The sequence below is a fragment of the Alosa sapidissima genome, chromosome 14 (assembly GCF_018492685.1).
Source record: "Alosa sapidissima isolate fAloSap1 chromosome 14, fAloSap1.pri, whole genome shotgun sequence".
NCBI lineage: Eukaryota > Metazoa > Chordata > Actinopteri > Clupeiformes > Clupeidae > Alosa > Alosa sapidissima.
The window spans coordinates 31,331,245-31,350,514 of record NC_055970.1 but is presented as its reverse complement, the minus strand read 5'-3'; the positions used below and the strand labels follow the sequence as shown (position 1 = coordinate 31,350,514).

Genomic DNA, 19,270 nt, shown 5'->3' with positions numbered 1-19,270 from the left:
AAATATATTGTACCTGTGTTGTTGCAGAAGTGCTGTATGCTTTGCAGCAGCAATTATGTCTACACTTAAAGTGCTGAGCTGTGCTTGGCAATGAGAGTGACTGTCATACTTAATACTTAATACCTCATTCCTCCACATTTGTAGAGAAAAATATGCATTTCATTATTACACTAAGCTGCGAATTTAATCAGGCAATGTTCCATCCCAGTGAACCTAATGGGATATATTTGATCAGGCCTTTTAGCCTACAAACACCATCATATATCAAAGTGTTTTATTGAACTCCATCAGCATAATTGGGAAGCTAAATTGAATGGGTACAGCGGACATTCTGGCAACAGTGAAGTCTAAAAATACTGGCAGTGGGACCCGACACAGGATGGGAAAATTGTGTTTTTTCTCTTTTTTAAGTGAGACAACAGCATGAAGGTCACTTTGGAGGAGCAGTCCCCTTTAGCGCATAAGAAAAAGATCCACTGTCTCAATTTGTAGGTCAGACTTGTTGTCAAATATCAGCATGGCATGTTTTATTCACTCATGTTTGGTGCCTCATCACCCCAGTTAGTCAATACCCTGCATCTAGGTGCTCGTCTCTGTCTCTGTCTCTGTCCCATTCTGCGCCGGCCGTCTCTTGATCTTGATTTTAAAAAGCACACGTGGCTTAGGCAGCACAGCTTTGTGAGTCATCCTCAGGAAACAAGGTGGAGAGACGGAGTGTTACACAAGATTTGATATCCCTTAAAATGTTTAAAATAGGTTTGTTATTTCTATTCCTATCCAGGCCCAAAAGTCACTACGCAGGGATTCTTAAAGGTAATAAAAGGCTGATTTTGCAGTCTATCTGTCACAATTTGCTATTTATATTTGAGCGTTTCCTCATCAGCCCTGTCGTGTGCTTGTCTGGGAATGTCGCCAACATCTGTTTGTTAAAGCCATGAGAGATAAAAAGAATTTCACACTCAGGGCTCTCAGTAAACAATAGGGAGTCAATAACTAAAGTCCTGAACCGGCAGACATACATCACACTTGTCAACCAATATAAATCACAGCAGGTTGCTACAAAAACTGAAAAAATATTAGTAAAAAATCAAGAACTTGATGGCTTTGCTTTGCGAAATAGCGAATGGCGAAACCAAATGATTAATTAAGACATTATGCTAATGACAAAAAAACTATTATATTCACAGAGTTCTGTCAGTATTCAGTGGGTTACTGCTTTAAGCTACGGTGAGTTACATTTATTCATTTACACTTTTGTATGCAGGGTTGAGGAGAAAATATTTTTTTTTTTTATAAAAGCTTACCATTTTAATGTTGTACATTTTTTATATCCCAAAATCAGTGAGGATGGCATTTCAAGGTTTGATAAACACTCTTCCCCCAGAGTTATCCATGGCTTGTGAAACCAAGAACAGCACAAGACAGTTCTCAACAAATACAAAACCCTGTTTTACAATGTTTGTTAGTTATGCTGAAAACAAGGGAGAAAGAAAAGGCAGAGTTTCCCAACTCGTAAATAGAGACTTGAATGCTTTTGTATCACCACATGTGCACTTCACATTATGGCTACCAAGTGTCCCTCTGTTTACCACAAGTATGTACCTCTGCTTTGTAGCCTTAAGAAACATAAAGCTACATATGGCCAAAAATGTTTAAGCGGATGTCAATAAGTCAGTAATAACTTGGCATGGAACTTTTTTTTTAAGCATTTAACACTTGACCTTTATAATATGATTGTCAAGCATATTTTTTATATATCAAATATTTGTAATGTAGTTGTCTCATGGTCACAGTTTACATTATATAGCCCTTGTTACAGTGTAATATATTAAGTAATGATCAGTTATAAGTGACAGGCCACTAATACATTATACAGTTACAGTTTTGGGATGTTGGGTTCTGATAGGTAACTACAAAGGTTCATGTGCTGTTTCACATTGATAACTAGTATGTTGCATTGCACTGACTGGCACTGTAACAATGTAATAAGGGCCATGTAATGTAAATTGTCACCAAAATCACAATGGAGATCTTATGGTGGTGCATCTTTTGTGTTGGCATGTATTTGACCTGTGCTTATACAATACATGCACGCTAATAGGCTCACCAACCCATGAACATCTTTTTAACATTAGCATACAACAAGTGCATTGCCCTATGTACATAGAAATAACAATGTACAAGAAAACACAGACAAAAGAACAGACCCCAATAACAATCTGCCTTTTGAATTCTGGCTCACACAGAAAGGAAAGTGAATTGTATTCAGTTTGAAACAATCTATTGCCCATACAAATCCACACAGACTCGAGTTCCAGTAATTCCATCCAGGTGTGCACTTTTAGGAACCTGTTGATGGTAAACACTGAGAGGTTGGCTTATTTTTCCCCCCAAGATATTTATATCTCTAATAGGTTCGACACATAACCAGCCCAATGGCTTTCAAATAGACTGATTCACCTATCACTTTGTTCTTACATCATTTTCATATTGATTTTACGGGGCCCCTCGGTTGGGCTGCTATCGCCCGCATCTGTCTTCCTAGGTACATACTCAATCTCGATGTTTGGCTTGGCGTTGCCTTTCCCTCTGCTCCAGAGGAAGAGGAGGACGAGACAAAAAAGCACGACGCCGAGGAATGAGATAAATCCCATGGTGGTGGCGATGATCAGAGTTTTCATGTCGAACGGGAAGGGCACTATTCCTCGGGTGGCATTGGCGCCACTTTCGCTGGGCTGATTGGAGATGAAGGCAAATGTTTTATTTGGCTGATGGGGCCAGTTGGGGGAATAGCTCTGCACATGCAAATGGGCGAGGCGGGTGTCGTTTCCCCCCGCGTTGCTGGCGATGCATGTGTACGTGCCATTGTCTTGGATTTGGGCATAGCGCACCTCCAGGGTGCCGTCTGTAGAGACGCTGAGTCGACCAATCGTTTTGACGGTGATGAACTGCTTCCGCGGCGTCTGCCATATGATCACCGGGGCGGGATCGCCGTCAGCCTGGCATGCGAAATTAACCGTGGTGCCCTCGTCCACGAACTTGTGCTGGGCCTTGCGCTCACGGATCTTCGACTTGAGGCAGGTGAAGTAGGTGGCCGGCAGCACGTCGGGGAAGTCCTTGAACTCCTTGCCTTGCACAAACTCCGGCGAGGCGCATGCGGGCTGCTGCCGATTGAAGTTGAGCCTCCAGCGGCGGCGGAACACCCACAGCAGGCGGCAGTCGCAGGCCAACGGGTTGTCGTGGAGCGCCAAAGTCTCCAGGTTGCCGACCGAGTGAAAGGCGGACTCCTCTAAGGTGCTGAGGGTATTGCTTGACACATTGAGAACTTTAAGATAGTTAAGCCCTCTGAAGGAGTAAGGCTCGATCGCAGCCAGTCTGCCCCCTACTAAGTGAAAGGCCTGGAGCCTGAGCAAGTGGTGCAGTAGGTTCCCCTCGATAGTATGAATAGGATTGAAAGACAAATTGAGGGTGCGAAGGTACACTAGGTGGCGAATAGCTTGGTAAGGGACAGCCGTGAGATTGCAGTGGGTGATTGACAAGGTAGTGATGTTGAGCCCGTAGAGGGACTTGGGGGTCATGGTGTCCAGGAGGGGCCAGTGCACGATCTCCAGCACCTGGAGCCGATAGAGTCTCCGGAACGAGTAATCCCCGATGGCGTTGATGTTGAGGTGGCGCAGCCTCAGCGTCAGCAGGTTGTGGACATGGCTTAAGGCCTCTTTGGGCAGCGTGGTCAGATTGCACTTCTCGATGGTCAGCTGCTCCAGGCCACTGAGGCCGTGGAAGGCGCGGTGGGAGATGAAGACCAGGTCGTTGTCGCCCACCTCCAGCGACTTCAGGTTGTACAGGTCCTGGAACATGTAGTCCAGCAGGATGACAATCTTGTTCTCGCTGATGTCCAGGTGGGTCAGGTTGCTTAATCCCGTAAAGACCCCCAGCTGAATGAGCTTAAGCTTATTGTTGCGCAGGCCCAACGTCCGCAAGCCGTAGAGATTGGTGAAGGCTCCCGGCTCGATGACGGAGATGATGTTCTCATTCAGCTGCAGCTCCTCCAGGTGCGGGTAGCTGATAAACTCCTCGGGATTGATGGTCTTCAGGCGGTTTTTGCTGAGGTCTAACAGTCGCGTCTCGATGGGGATGCCCTCGGGGAGAGCGATCAGCTTCCGGCGGTGGCAGACAACCGAGCGCTCCTGGCCGTTGCACTCGCAGCGCGACGGGCAGCCGGTGGCGGAGCCGGAGAGCACGGTGCCCAGCATCAGGATGAGGATGGGCTGCCAGCAGGCCACCAGGTAGTTGGGCCCACCTGCCTCCCCAGCCACCATCCTACTGGTTACCTGCTGAGACGCACAGAAGAGATGTCTTGTCAGGCACACATTTGAAGAGAACATTCGAAAACATTGTTTTCTTATACAGTATGGACAAGCCACAATCTATACTGTTCACTTCTCATGTTCTACATTGCAACCACAAGTAAGAAAAGAAAGAAAGAAAACAGAACTAATCAAACTCTACAATATTAAAAACAGAGATCAATTATTCACACAATGCTTGTACACAACTGCACATAAGAAAATACTTCTTATGGGGAAGAGGAAATAAGATGTCCTCCATTCCACTATTAATAAAATGCCCAACAAAGTCTTTACCTCAGGTGGAAAGTGTTATGACGCTTTGACAGAAAAATAGATATTTTCCTTAACAGTTAGTGGCGAAGCCGACATTCCACCACCGTGCGGAGGGGAGTGCAGTCATGTGAAAAAGCAAGCTCTTCCTGTCTGGGATTGTGCCCATTGTTACTGCAATGTACAGTGAATCATCTCCTGTAAGGAGTCTCAAACCCCAAGATGTGTCAACTTCAATACTTTGTCAAGTACCTTAACATTGTGTTTGCTTGCTCTGATGTTGACTGTTAAACTTCATCTATCACTATCTCTCTACCAGACCATCTATCCATCTGTCACTACAAGGGGCTTGGACTCTTTACAGTGTCATTGTGTGTATAATAGCGATCCATTTTTCCAATATCAGTATTCCAAAGCAGTTGTCTTCTTTGTTTTAAATCTTTTATTTTCGTATCACCACCATGGTATTTAACTTTCAGACAGAATATCTAGTGTGCTCAGTAGACGTAGTTAAGTATGCACTTTAATGTTCCAGTCAGCCTGTTGTTATATTCAGGTCAACTGGCCATTTATTTAACACAACCTGAGATGGAAACTATCAGCTTGGGCCAGACAGAACAGCAATCTGATACCAAAAAACAGAAGGAAAGGATTTATCATTAACTGTCAATATAACCTTTGAATGAAATAACCGACCTGGAAATAAGAAGACAACAAGATCGAGCACCTTTGAACTCTCTAAAAGACAGATGCATTCCCTCTAAAAATATTTGTTGTGAGGTATCATGATAAAGAAGGATGTTTTACTGAGGTTGCAATTAATTGCATCATTGATTATTGTCTCTCATCCTGACTAACGGTCTTTGCCATTTTATCAAGAGTACCAGGTACTATGGATTTGCTTTTACATCTTTTTATTTTCAATCGATCACAGAAGAGTTCATTTACAAATGTACATTAAAAATTTCAATGGATCTCATGAACAATTTTTATAAACAAGTGCTCTACATCCACATCACACCCTCATCCTCTCCACACATGCATGCGCACACACACACACACACACACACACACACACACACACACACACACACACACACACACACACATGCGCATCCTTATTGAGTCATCTCTGCACGCATGCTCACACGCACACGCACGCACACACACACACACACACACACACACACACACACACACACACACGCGCGCCCGCATAGATAGATAGATAGATAGATAGATACTTTATTGATCCTCAAGGGGAAATTCACAAAAAAAAAAAAATATTACCAATACTTAGATAACCAGTACGTTGACAAATCACAGTTACAAACTAGTTCTAATTTATTTTACATTACCGACACATCATAGACAAAGTTAAGCCATCTAGCCCCCCAAGCGCGCCCACTCCAACAGCCAGAGGTCTCGGTCGCTGCGTGTCCAGCTCCTACCTGGGCTCCTCCCTGCGGAGTGAGGGTTGGCAACTGCACGCCAGCAGCTAGTTACCCATTCAGGCCCAAAAAAAAAAATAATATAATAATATAATCACACTGGAGTGTGTGGAATAGATATTTCTCATATGACCTGCTTTTCCAGGTGGGAAAGTAGTAGTTTCAAAGGTCATGAAATAGGTCACCCTTATTGTGACTTTCAAGTGTTATCTTTTCTAGGGGAAGAAATTGAGAGATCTGTTCTATAAACATATTGAATGTTGGTGCGAGCTCGTTTTTCCACCAGAGAAGAATACATTTCTTTGCGAAGTGTGTGATGGAAATCAACAATCTGCATGGTACTATGGATTTGTTTTGATACCACTTCACCACACACGTTTTCATATCTAGAGAATGACACGGTAACTGTGCATGAAAAAACAATAGCAAGCTGTGAGACTGTAGCTGGCATGATTCTCACTGGCTGAAATCTGCAAAAGCCAAGTTGAACAAGACCTGAACGCAGCGGCATGACCACCTGGACAGCTTTGCGCTGCCGCAGCACCCTCTACTTCATTTCAGCCATTTTATTGCTTCAAAGGAGAGATGGACGCAGAGAATGAGAGAGAGAGAGCGAAACAGAGAATGAGAGAGAGAGCGAGACAGAGAATGAGAGAGAGAGAGAGCGAGACAGAATGAGAGAGAGAGACAGCTTCTGTGCCAGAGCTGCACAGTGCTTCTTCTGATGGATGGAACCGTGCTTGCCTGCCTGTCTTCACAAGTCCAAATGTTGTGATGTAATCAGCACTCCCACCTGTGTCACTCACTAAATCGACATGAATTAGGGCCACAAGTGGTGACGGCAGCTCGTGGAGACGTCTAGTTCTAGTCAAATGACTCTACCTGTGTGGCAGGTGGAAAGAGGGTCATGACGTAAAGAGGAAAAGATGTCAAAGTCATAATGAATTCATAAGCCATCTCCTCTGAGCTCAGGTACAGTCACGTAGTACGCACACCACGCACGGGATCACACCTATGAGACTATGGTGAATCAGAACAACATGGGCGGGAAAGCAAGATGGATGGCTTTCATCGCAATGGTCCATATGTTATTGGAGCCATTTGTTTCCATTATTTAATAACTATCGTCTAAAAGGTAGACCTAAAGGCTTTTTTAAACTGGTTACAGAAGTAAACTGTTCTACATCAGAAAGCAAGAGTCTTCTAACTTTTTTTCAAATAGCCAGATCAACCATTTCATACCCATGTTTTTGTTTGTTTTCAAGAAAATTGCATACATTTGATAAAATCATCTATTAGGCTATGAGCCTGAAAGGATCCCGCATTTGTCTTAGCTCTGAAACTCATTACAATTCAATTAAGGGTAATTATGCCATGAGAGTTCTAATGGGCTGTGGCAGCAGAATGAAAGGATTGGATAGTGGCACACCCCAATACAAAGCCCAATACTGAATGAACAATACAATACCGACAACCATCTGACTGTTCTGCGTCTTTCACTACTGATCTGTGGGCCATTGATCATATTTACAGTTCACCACAAATATATTTCAGTTGTTGCCATTTTCAGTACAGTTTCAAGTGGTAACATTTCACAAGCCGTTTTTTTGTGAAAACATCTTTTGAAAAGGTAAAACAGAGCAGCGGATGCTTGCAGCGTACTGGGAACATTTCACATCAAAGCGCCAGTGACAAAGTGGTGTCATTGAAGATGCTCCAAACTCCTATAGACCTGTTTCAACATTTTCAGCTTGCGATTGTATAAACTCACATCCCCTCCGTCATGACGCTTTAATCTATTAAGGTCGGTTTGGGATGGATCAAAAACGAGCTGTTCGAAACAAGATTTCATGAAGAGAAAACCGAGAGCATGTAATCCATAATCTCCCCCTGAACTAACACCCACCTCCAATTCTCCAATCCTCGAAAAGCCTCCACAATTTACATATCTGGCATGAGACAGAACAAAGGAGCAATCATTTCTCCAAGCCCGTCATTTCACCTCAGAGTGAAAGTAGGTGCAATGGATCTTTCAGAATGGATTGCCAAGTGAGGTTGGATAGACATTACCTGGTTTATAAGGGTAACTAATGGCAGGCGATTCTCTGGCATTGATTGTAATGCCCCCTAGGTAGTCTTGATTGCCTGCTTCTAAGACAGACTACTTTTCCTCCCCTCTGAGTGGTGGACTAAAAGCAGAGAGAGGCCGGCCATCATTTCAGTAAATTCATTTTGGCCTATTTCTGAACGGACAAATTTCAGCACAATCATGCAGTACATCTGTGTACAATGTAGATTTAGCAGAGTTAAAGTGGTGACCAGTGAGCAAATGACAGTCTATCACTATCCTAGGCCTGTTTGTTTGAATATTTGGCCAGCTGCTTTCTGAAGTTGAAGAATGCACGCAGTCAAGACCATACTAATTTAATCACAACCGACCCACAAGAGACTTCCCCAACAAACCCAACCTGTGCAGACTCACAGAAAACAACAGCCATTGTGTGCTTACAGTGAAGCATATCAACAACACGCAAATGTTTCTGTGATGTATGTGTTGCCAGGGAATAAGGCACACAAAACCAACAAAGATATATTTAGGGTTCTTTAAAGGATACAATGCAAAAAGAGATATAAGTATAAGTTAAGCTCTGTAGCTTTAAATTTGTTTTAGTAGAAAAAAATAACAAAAAGAAAAGATTTTCACCTCTGTCTCTTTATCTGTATGTACAGTAGAATATATGTTTACCCTCTCACCTTCAACTAGGTGTTTCACTGACGCACATCTAACTTTCACTGGTTTCACAAGTTAACATGCCTTACAATACACAGCCTACAATGACTTCTTAATAAACAAACTCATCCATCAAGCTTTATTAAGTTACATACTAGTACACATGTGATATGGGGATATTTGAGCAAATATGCAACTTATACACAATTTTCACAAAGATTTGCCCAGCTTTCACTCAGTGGCGTAGACAGAAGTTTTCAAAGGGGTGGACTTTTGAGAAGTAAGATGAGCCACTATTTTTTTACGTTCAGATTTCTGCCAAACATCCGTACACATCCTTTTAAAGCTTCTATAGCAGCATGACTACAACTTGATAAAACCAATAAAGCCTAATGAGTGACTTCATTCATACATTCATTTCAAGTGAATTGTTAGAGCAGTAAGATTCTGATTCCGACAATGTGGCCGATAGTCAGGGACGTTGAAAGTATTTTCTGGGTGGTGCGGATGCTATTAGCATTTTGCCGCCTAACCACTCTTGCGCGTGCGATGTTCAACTTTGACCGCGGTGTGCTGTAGGCCTAAATCAGACGTCTTTTGTGCTGAGCCCAGCGGCAACCACAACAAAAGTCTTTGGGACGTTACCTCAACCAAGAGCAACCAAGCGGCGAGTGTAGCGCATGCCGTGTACAATGTGAAGCCCCCTAAATACCAACAGAGAAAACAGCGCCCGACTTCTGTCTGACTCACAAACATTGCCTAGGCTTACCTGCTGGCTTCATTGCTTGAAGCCGGGTTCACATTGTACGTGGCGTACACTGCGGTCGCTCTTGATTGAGGTAATGTCCCAAAGATTTTTGTTGTGCTTGCCGCCGGGCTCCGCGCAAAATACCTATGATTTACAGAGCGCTGCGGTCAAAGTTCAACATGGTTGAACTTCGACCGTGGCACATGCAAGAGCGTCAAAACGGCAAAATGCCTTTTGTGCTGCGCTGCACTTTGCTCAATGCAGCGGCAGGCCTATTCTTGCGCATGCAAGCCTTTGAAAATAATCGGTTTCATAGCACAGCTTTGCCGCTTGCGCGTACAACGCGAACCCGGCTTGACACTACCCACATGAAGAAATATCGCACGTTAAAGGGGACTTCACATTAAGCGGCATGCGCTTAGCTCGCTGCTAGGTTGCTCTTGGTTGAGGTAATGTCACAAAGTGTTTTGTTGTGCTTGCCGCCGGGCTCAGTGCAAAAGACTTGATTTACAGTGTGCCGCAGTCAAAGTTCAACATGGTTGAACTTCGGCCGCAGCACACACAGGAGCAGCAAAGTGGCAAAATGCCGCTTGCACTGCGCTTTGCTCGTCGCAACGGCAGACCAGTTTTTGCGCGCTCAAGCCATTGAAAATTTCTTTCATAGCGCAGCGCTGCCGTTTGCACATGCAATGCGAACCGTGCTTAACCCCGCATTCACATTAGCTACAAGAGACAGTGGTAAAGCGGCAGGCTGCCCTTCATTTTAAATGGGAGTGGCCATTTGCTAGCGATAAGTGACGAGGCCAAAATAGACAAGAAGTCTATTTTATGCAAATGCTGAGTGTTGTGACAAGGCCAATCAGAGTGAAGGCGATGTGACGTTCATTGTTTTATCCAAGATTGCGGAGATAACTCATAGAAGGCTGTATTTCTGTACTAACAAGTTTAGGCTGTGGCCTTATATTTTGGAATAGCTAGCGAGAAATATGAACTAAAAAGTCAGGTTTTGTAACGAAAAAGTTACAGATTATATCAGTAACTTATAAGAATAAGAAAAAGATTATATCAGTCATTTTACTTAGTTACTTTTCAAAAACACTAGCTATACACAACCTGAATACGCTTTTTTAAAACTTGGTTTATTAGTTTCAAACTTAACTTTTTGGTGTGTATAGTCCTTCATTCGAATAGATGTAAATAAAATACAGCAATAAAATAATTAAAACCAAAGTCTCTATTAACATTTACATCTTTTAACAGTTGCAGTGCAAAGAGGAGTAATGCATTTACCAAAACAGAAAATGCTGTTGCATGCCACATTTAGGCTGTTCTAATGTCAAAGAAGAGTATATGTTTGAACTGTGTGTGTACAGTGCCGCTGCTGGCTATTTTGGTGCCCAAAGCACAAATAAAATGATATTGTAATATATATTATTTAAATGATAATAATGACAGTCATTTTAGTTTAAAATATTTCTTAAGAAATACTACTAATTTGATGCAGTTTAACTTCCCGGAATGCTTTGCGGGCGCGTTAAAGTCGCTTGACGTCACCCATAGGACTAGAGTGGAATGCGACACGACAAAATGAAGTGAAGTACAAGTGGATCTGTACCGTTAGTCTCACAAAGCAAAATCCATACAGAAAAATCCCAAATTATTTTACTGTCTATGGCAAAATCACGGTTTAGTAACGCAGTAACGCAGGCTGCTTGCAAGAAAGTAAAGTAGCCTAATCTCATTACTGTTTTTGCAATTGTAATCCCTTACTTTACTCATTATTTGAAAAAAGTACTGGGATTACAGTAACGCTACTTCTAACACATTACTGCCCATCACTGATCATGACATCACTGTAGTTTTCTCACATTTAAAGGAGACGTGCACTATTAAAACTTGCAAATGAAATGAAAGGAAATAAACTCTAAACATATGCTGATAGCATATGCATCATTTACATATGCTGGTGAGCACTGTGCATGCTGCCTGTCACTGCAATATCACATGTTTATCCATCGTGTGAGATGCAATGCATGATTTTGTCACAAAACATTCCAGTACGAGATTAGCATTCCAGATCAATACCGTGATTGGGATGACAGATAAGGCGCTTTTCATCCACAATCACCATATTCTTCCCCACATAACCCTCCTCTGGTTTGTCTTCGAGCTGCGTCTGCTCTGCTACAGATGCCAGACAGCGTCTTCTCATTAGTGGGAGCTCATGCTCTGCGCTCAGTGTATATATCATCCAGTTCCCCTCTTTTCTGGAGGCTATCACCGGCACCTCCATCTTTAAAATGCTAACAATGCATGCATGGAATATTGTTAATTCAAATGGGGGGGGGGGGGGGGGGGATCACTGGAGATGGCTGCCTTTGCTGCTGTGCGTGAGCTGAAATAGATTACCTGCAGAGAGGACCACATGGGAGTCCCAAAAAGATGGAGGAGGCCTACACACCAGAGGCTCAGGTCTCATGTGCAGCACTTAGGCACATGCTGGTCTACCATAGACTACAGCAAATCAATTAGCACTCCCATTGTAAGAAACAGTTGCATTTATATTCCCAGCAAACTTGTAAAAGCAAGGAGCCTATGACTAATGTGAGACCTTTAAATGTGCCAACCTCACAACCCTCTAAAAAAAAAAAATGTCACGACAATAACAGTGGGAAAGAAAAAAAAACTGGGATACTGGAACACGCATGCATAATTGATTGCTATTTGACACGGGCACGCAAAATATTGCTTGATTGATTTTTATTTCATGTTGCATTGCATATCAGTTTGAACACTCAGTGTGATATCCGTCCCCTCAAACAGAACAGGAAAAAAATGTAATTCAACCCACAGAGCTCATTTCATCAGGATGGCTCTCTCTGCTCCCCCCACTCTCCGGTGGTAACCTTGAGCACAGTGCACTGGTGGGCTGGTGTCCCTCAGCCTCCCTGTTAGCCATGCATTATCTGACCCCACTCATAAATTAAAGCAACACTGCACAGTCGCCCCTGCAAATTTAGTGTCCGTGGAGCCACTGATTGATTTTATCTGAAGGGTTTAATAGAAATATTTTTTTGAACGCTGCATCCTCCATCGCTTATTTTTCATTTGTTCATAGAGATTTTATGGAGCATAAAAATGCCTGACCCGAGTGCCATTTGTATGTTACCGGACTCAGATTCCTCACCCCTCCTCCCCTCTGGCTCAGCACCCAATGTGAATACATCACAGTAAGAAAAAAAACTTTAAGGAGATGTGCAGTCTACCATGAGCCAACCTTCCTGACTGAAAATATTTGGTCTTCTCTGTCATGTTGTAAACAAGTCAGTTGTGATCGTCTGAAAAGATACTGTTGTAACATCAGTTCTCACACTTCACAGACTTGCGAGTTAAATGTTCTAAACCAAAGAGTATAATGCTTTCACTTCAAACATCACAGTTCAATACTGACATTGGCTTTCCAAAGGGACCAAGTAGCTGGCATAAATGTGTATTCAAAGGTTCATTATATCAAAAGGTGCATGAGGAAATTAGAGGGTTCTGCTGCACGCCTGGCAGAAAGAATACGAGAACAAGTGAAGAATGCCTGTCAGCAGTATTAGACCACAATGGCTGAACACTGGCTTGGTAGTACAGCATTGACGAGCTGCAAAACCTCTGCAATACTTTGAGGGCTTTTTCATTCCTGCAGTTCTCTGGGACTATCCTCGGGTGAAATGGAAAAGCAAAGCAAAGCTTCATCATCAGTATTCAGTCTAAGTTTCTTCCATCGCTCTGCCTTTAGATGTGGCAGCCTATGTGTCAAATGTTGAAGAAATGTTGTTGTTCTAAATGCAAATGTGTATACTGTTTTTTGCCAAAAATGTGGAAACTCTGGAAACTCTTAATATCAATTTATGTATAGTTGACTGTTTTTGTGACATCATACATTAATCAACTTAAAATCTCAATTTTAATTCTCAACCTATGCAATTATTTTACCATTAATTCAGGGAATGTGGACTTAATCACAAAAAAATACTTTGTATGATTGTGGGGTACGCTATCATGGCAGAAGGATATGACATCTTCTGTGAACTGAGGTGTTGAATTAGTAATAAGCAACCTGAGGGTGTTCTTTCTGCAGACCAAAATATTTACTAAATCTAATGAAAATCCTTTGAAATCTTGCCTGCATTCGTTTGTATGTGCAACTGGCCAGATGGTTAAACCTGGGTTGACTGCTGTGGGTAGGTTAGACATGTACAACCGTATAACAAATACCTGAGATGGCTGACAGAAAACAAGCACTGGCCTGTGTCAGTGATATCACTGGCTACTACCACATGCATGTTAGAGAATTACTACATTTACCAACCAATCTCAATGTGAAGCATGTGTATAATGCAACTTCAATGTTGTAATGTTCAATAATTGGAAAGATATAAAAAAAAAAAACAAGGTCAATGAATATATTTACTAATATGCCTTAATATTCTTGATTAATATTTCTTATTACTTAATAATGTCATGTCATATCTCAATAACTCTGACAGTCTTCTAGAGAACAGAGAGAACTGTCCCCATTATCATTGTTAAAACTGTTCTGCTGACTTGCCATTCTAAATAGTGTGAAAATGAAACGTGATAATTGTCAGTGTTGTTTTGCCAATCTCTGGTTCTTTGATGTGATCTATGGAAACAAACCTTTTAGGGAGAAGAGCTTCTTATTTGTTCACATAAAATGACTGCCTCAAGCCAATGAATACATAAATGTGTAAAAGTGTACACAGTGTAGGGCTGAGTTCCAAACAAACATAACAAATCAGTCAGAAAATGTTGTTGTGCTCTAAGATTTTGGACAGAAATGTTGGATTGAATAAGTAGTATACTAGTGACTATATATATATATATATGTGAATAACGGTGAATATAGCCTAGTATTTAAGTCCTTGCATCATTGAGATGGCTATGAACCAACTATGAAATCTATGCTTTAAAAATGTTAAGCATAGAATATTTAAACGCATATAATTTAAACCATGGAATATGAAGACTATGAATACATGACCATATGTACTCTGTAAGAATGGGTATGAAAAGCTTGAGACGCTGCTTTTTACCAATCCGTAGGATTTGTTGTTGCTATTGTTTATCATTTTCACAACAAACAATAAGCCAGCAAATACTGGTAAACCAAACTACATTTATGAACTATCTCTTAGTCATGCTTTATCAGCAAGGAAACAGAGTTTGCCTCTTGGAAGAAGCAATTTCTTTATCTGTGGTTCACGTCAAATCAATGATTAGATGTTCTGCCCTGCTCATTAGTCTTGAATGCTCCACATGCAAACTTACTTAATGTTCAGCATCACGTTTGGAGATAATTACAGGAACTGAACAAGGTGAAAAGTGAATTTTATTTGTTTGTTTTTTCAACAGCACAGGCACATTGTGACACAGAAACTATTCTTTTATTTTGTGTGTTTTGTATAGACTCTGTAGCTTGGCCCTTTTGATCTTTCTTTTGACTACACAAAGCTTGGGATCAAAGCTCAAGTTTTCATGAGCAGAAAAATAGAACAGTTCACAAAAGCACCTAGCGTACACCTTGATGTAGAAATGCTTAGAGCAGTTCTGACACATGTAGAGGACAAAAAAGTCACCAAAGAAAAGGCAAAATCAATATTGCTAGTGTTTCAAAAGGGTATGCCTACGAAAGGTTCCTTATTCTCATATATCCGCCATAATTGCATCTTGAATTGTTGTAAACCTCATGACAGATATTGAACATAATTGATGTCAGCACCAGGGCCATTCACTCCATCTAATAGTATTAATGACATTTGTAAATGTTCCATGGGAGAAGAGTTAAAGTGTTTAACACGTGTTTAACTCGCCATGGCCTGTAATGGGCATGGTGACTTGAATGGCAAACCACCACCAGGATTGCATTTCTGCATATCAATTCATCACTCCAAACACTCTCTCTGAGGAGTGGACAACTCTCACCCTGTCTCTGGGATGCTTTCTTTGTGTTAGCTAATAGACATATAACATTGAATGAATATAGAGATTTACAAACGTATACGCATGCAGATTAAACATGCTACACCGTGAAACTGATACTACCAGATGGACTTACATCGGATCAGATTGGATTAGGCGGAGATCTGACACAGTGTAGACATGGAGCAGAGTTGGCGAGAGGGAGTGACCGTAGCCTCCCTTCTCAACTAGTGAGACAGTTGCTGCACATTACTGCCCAGTGCTGTGACTTAATATCTGTGGATTACCGTGCAAAGTCTGCATTTAAATATGCTTGGGTCAGGAAGACCATTTCACAGACATGTACCCTCTTGCACAAGCCCTTAGTCGAGCTGATGAGACACTTTCAGTGCACCTATGTGAGACATCAGCCTCATAGTCGTTCATTAGATATGGAAAGTGTTACAATGTGTAGCCTTTCAGATGGGTTTTGCTGAATTAGCATTCAGTGCAGTAAGTCCGATTGCTAGCCATGCACGGTCTAATTGGTACCCGTTCCACCCGAGTCTGTCTCTCAGCTCTCTGACAAGGTCTAATAATAATTCCATGAAGTGTTCCTCTTCTCTCATTAACACTCCAGAGATTCGCTCAAAATTCACCGCAACCAGAGGGCTAAGCTGCTAATTATTCAAACATTTTCCCCTCCTAAGCACACTGGGATCTTTGTTTGGGGGTTAATTGAAAAAAAGGGAGAAATGAGTAAATGTAATCCTATAAGGAATGTCAGCCTGGCCGAGCTCCTGTGACAATAACTGCAGGGGCTCCCATACAAAGCCAACACGAGTGAAATACCAAAGACTTGTATGCAAATGACAGCACATTCATTTTATCAATAACATCCCATTGAGTGTGTTTCAGCATCTCTTTTCTTTTTTTGGTGCACACATAAACGGCTCAATTTATACTAATTGGGAGGGAATATTTAAGAGTGAGCACAAAACTTGCCCCCCAAAAAAATATAAAATGGTCCTCCCCCCTCCCGGTGCTATTTCCTACTAAAAGGCTCACCCTAAATATCCAGAAGGATGAAGAAGAATGGTCTGGGGAGAGACACTTCCATCCCTCTTACATGTCTGTCTCATATTTTACATAAAGCTGTTTTTATGAAATTTTAATGGGGAGTCTGCGGCAGTGTAGTGACACTGTGACCTTCTGAATACATTTGTGGGAGGCAAGATTGAGTGCTCTGTGTCTGATATGCCACCGTGGCTCCCCTCACAGTGGCACCCTCTGTGCCTCCCTGTGCCATGTGCCGGCCATTGGAAACAGTCGCTCATTTTGTGTGACAGAAATGAGCCATTACGCTGATATCCTCTGATTTCCTGCAAGCCTCCATAGTGAGGCCCGGTTCGCCTCCAATCTATTCTCATGAGTCCATGCAACATGACAAGGCTTGGTCTATTCGCCCTCTATCTCCCCGAGAAACGGACCCGAACGAGTTTTACAAAAATGGGATGGGGAGCAGAGAGGGCGAACTCGAGCAAGCTCATTTGTCTGGTTTTGGGAGGTTTTGTCTAGAGGAACAATAAAAGAGAAAGCAATTTGGGAGGAGTAAAGTTACTACAGTGAGAGCATCTACGGTTGGAGTGTGTATATGGAAGAGAGTATTGTGCACTATTGTGCCACAAGAGGAACGTTATCTTGTAGCAGCATCTTATCTTATTAGATCTTGGGTGCAATGTTGTTGGAGATACCAAGCGTAAGTATTACAACAGGACAATATCGGTTACCACCCAAGCTAAATCTTTTGTGAATGCAAATGCTATAAAAAAACAAAATATTTTCATTAGATTAAAGAAGTAATGTTTTGCAGACACCGTGGTGACAAAACAGACAATGGTATGGCAGCGCACAGACTGTTATGTAGTGTGTGATAGAATGCCAGACTTGTGAGGAAGCAAAAGTACATACATGCAAAAGAAACAAACAAAAAATATATAATAGGGCAAAGGATTGATCTCTGGAAGCTTTGTACCTGTTTGGTTTTGTGGAATACCTGATGTCTAATTTTAGACATCTTAACTCTGATATATGTCTTGCTGATACATCTGAATCAGAATCAGATGATCTGATGCACCGCAGATGTGAAACCACAAACATGAACATAACGGTTGACAGGTCTGAGCATGTTAGTACATGTTACAAAGAGCAGGAAATGTAGACGAATAATTTAATGATTGACACATACATTTGGAATATATTTTGTATCACCTTGCTCTATATTAGGAGAGGTGCAGGTGTTAAACCCATACAATGCAGCGATGTTATTTTAAAATGGATCACAAACACATGCATAATAAAACATCTGTTAAATGTATACCTCAGTTGAGAGACATTCCGATTACTCCACAGATGCCATTTTGAAGATGATGACATAAATCATCTCATGAAATGTTTTTAATCTAGGTTCTTGGGAAATATTCTTGACATCCTATAGGATGACAGCTTGAACACACACACACACAAGCATACACACACACACACACACACACACACACACACACACACATATAAACTCTCTCTCTCACACACACTCACACACTCACACACACACATATAAACTCACACTCATACATACATACACACACACTCTCACACACGCACACAGACACACACACACATGCCCTTACACAGTAAGCATTTGTATTCAAGCATGGAGACCCTACAAAAGCCGATTTTGAGCCATGCAATTTTGAATCTAATACTGTATGTAATATGTATTGAGCACCGTTATTCAGCATTTTCTCCTACTGAATGTGAATCCTCTCTGTCTTCCTCTCAGACACATATTTCTCCCTTGACAATTCTCAACTCTCATCTGAGTACGCTATCCCACCACTGCCCTGCTGAAAATGAGCTTTCCCCACATTTGTCCCCAATCATAAGGTAAGACTGTCCTTACCACAATCGTCATGCAGAGAATCCAAACGTTAGGCTATTCCATGCTGCCACAATCGGTGTTAAATCCAAATTGCCTTTGAGTGCTGGAGAAAGGTTCTAAGGCCTTTGAAGACACTCATAGGGAAAAGAGGAGTCCCTACAGACTCAGGAACCATTTAGAACGGAGCGCCGGAAGGTGCAGGTCCTCTAGATGCGGGCATTTGGGCTTCAGAGAAAAGATGGCATGTAAACACAGGCGCACACGCTCAGATAGGCTCACATACATGCTGTACCTAAGAGACAGAGGCAGAGAGTGAGGAGGAACGATGGAGAGGGAGGAGCCGTCACTGGGCAAGGTGGAGGGAGGAGCTGCAGCAGGGCGAGGGAGAGAGAGAGAGAGCGAGAGGGAGAAGGAGAGGGAGAGAGAAAGGGAGAGGGAGAGAGGGAGATAGAGGAGGGGTGGGGGCAAAGATGAGGGGGAGCATTTTCAAGACTGCCTGGCAGAAAGGAGAACGCGAGAAGGAGAGAGCGAGGGAGAAATTGAGAGAGCATGAGACAGAGAGAGAGAGAGAGAGAGAGAGGAAGAGAGAGAGGGGCTGGGTGAGAGACAGTGAGAGAGACCGGCTGCACAATGCCGAAAAACAGGGCCGATGGAACTAATGAAATTCAATTCCCCCTGTACGGAGCCGGGGCGGCTGGAAGAGCAAGGGAGTGAGGGAAAAATGGTGCGAAAAGGAGACGTGTGAAGGAGCCGGCGGGGGAGAGGGTGATGGAGGAGAGCTGTGCCGTGCCGCGCTCACTCGATTCAGACCCA

General features: G+C 42.4%; 1 protein-coding gene across 2 annotated transcripts; it reads right to left on the bottom strand.

Moving 5' to 3' along the window:
* Window positions 1-361: 361 nt before the first annotated feature.
* On the bottom strand, window positions 362-18,755 carry lingo1b (leucine rich repeat and Ig domain containing 1b). 2 transcript variants are annotated; one of them, XM_042062453.1, is made up of 2 exons: window positions 18,479-18,755; window positions 362-4,334 (listed from the first exon to the last, which is right to left on the bottom strand). In XM_042062453.1, exons 1-2 carry the CDS (start codon window positions 18,488-18,490, stop codon window positions 2,475-2,477), a joined length of 1,872 nt encoding a protein of 623 aa, XP_041918387.1. In that variant the 5' UTR covers window positions 18,491-18,755; the 3' UTR covers window positions 362-2,474. The 2 variants fall into 2 exon arrangements, with proteins under 2 accessions (XP_041918387.1, XP_041918388.1); XM_042062454.1 differs by having other exon boundaries at window positions 362-4,331.
* Window positions 18,756-19,270: the final 515 nt, after the last annotated feature.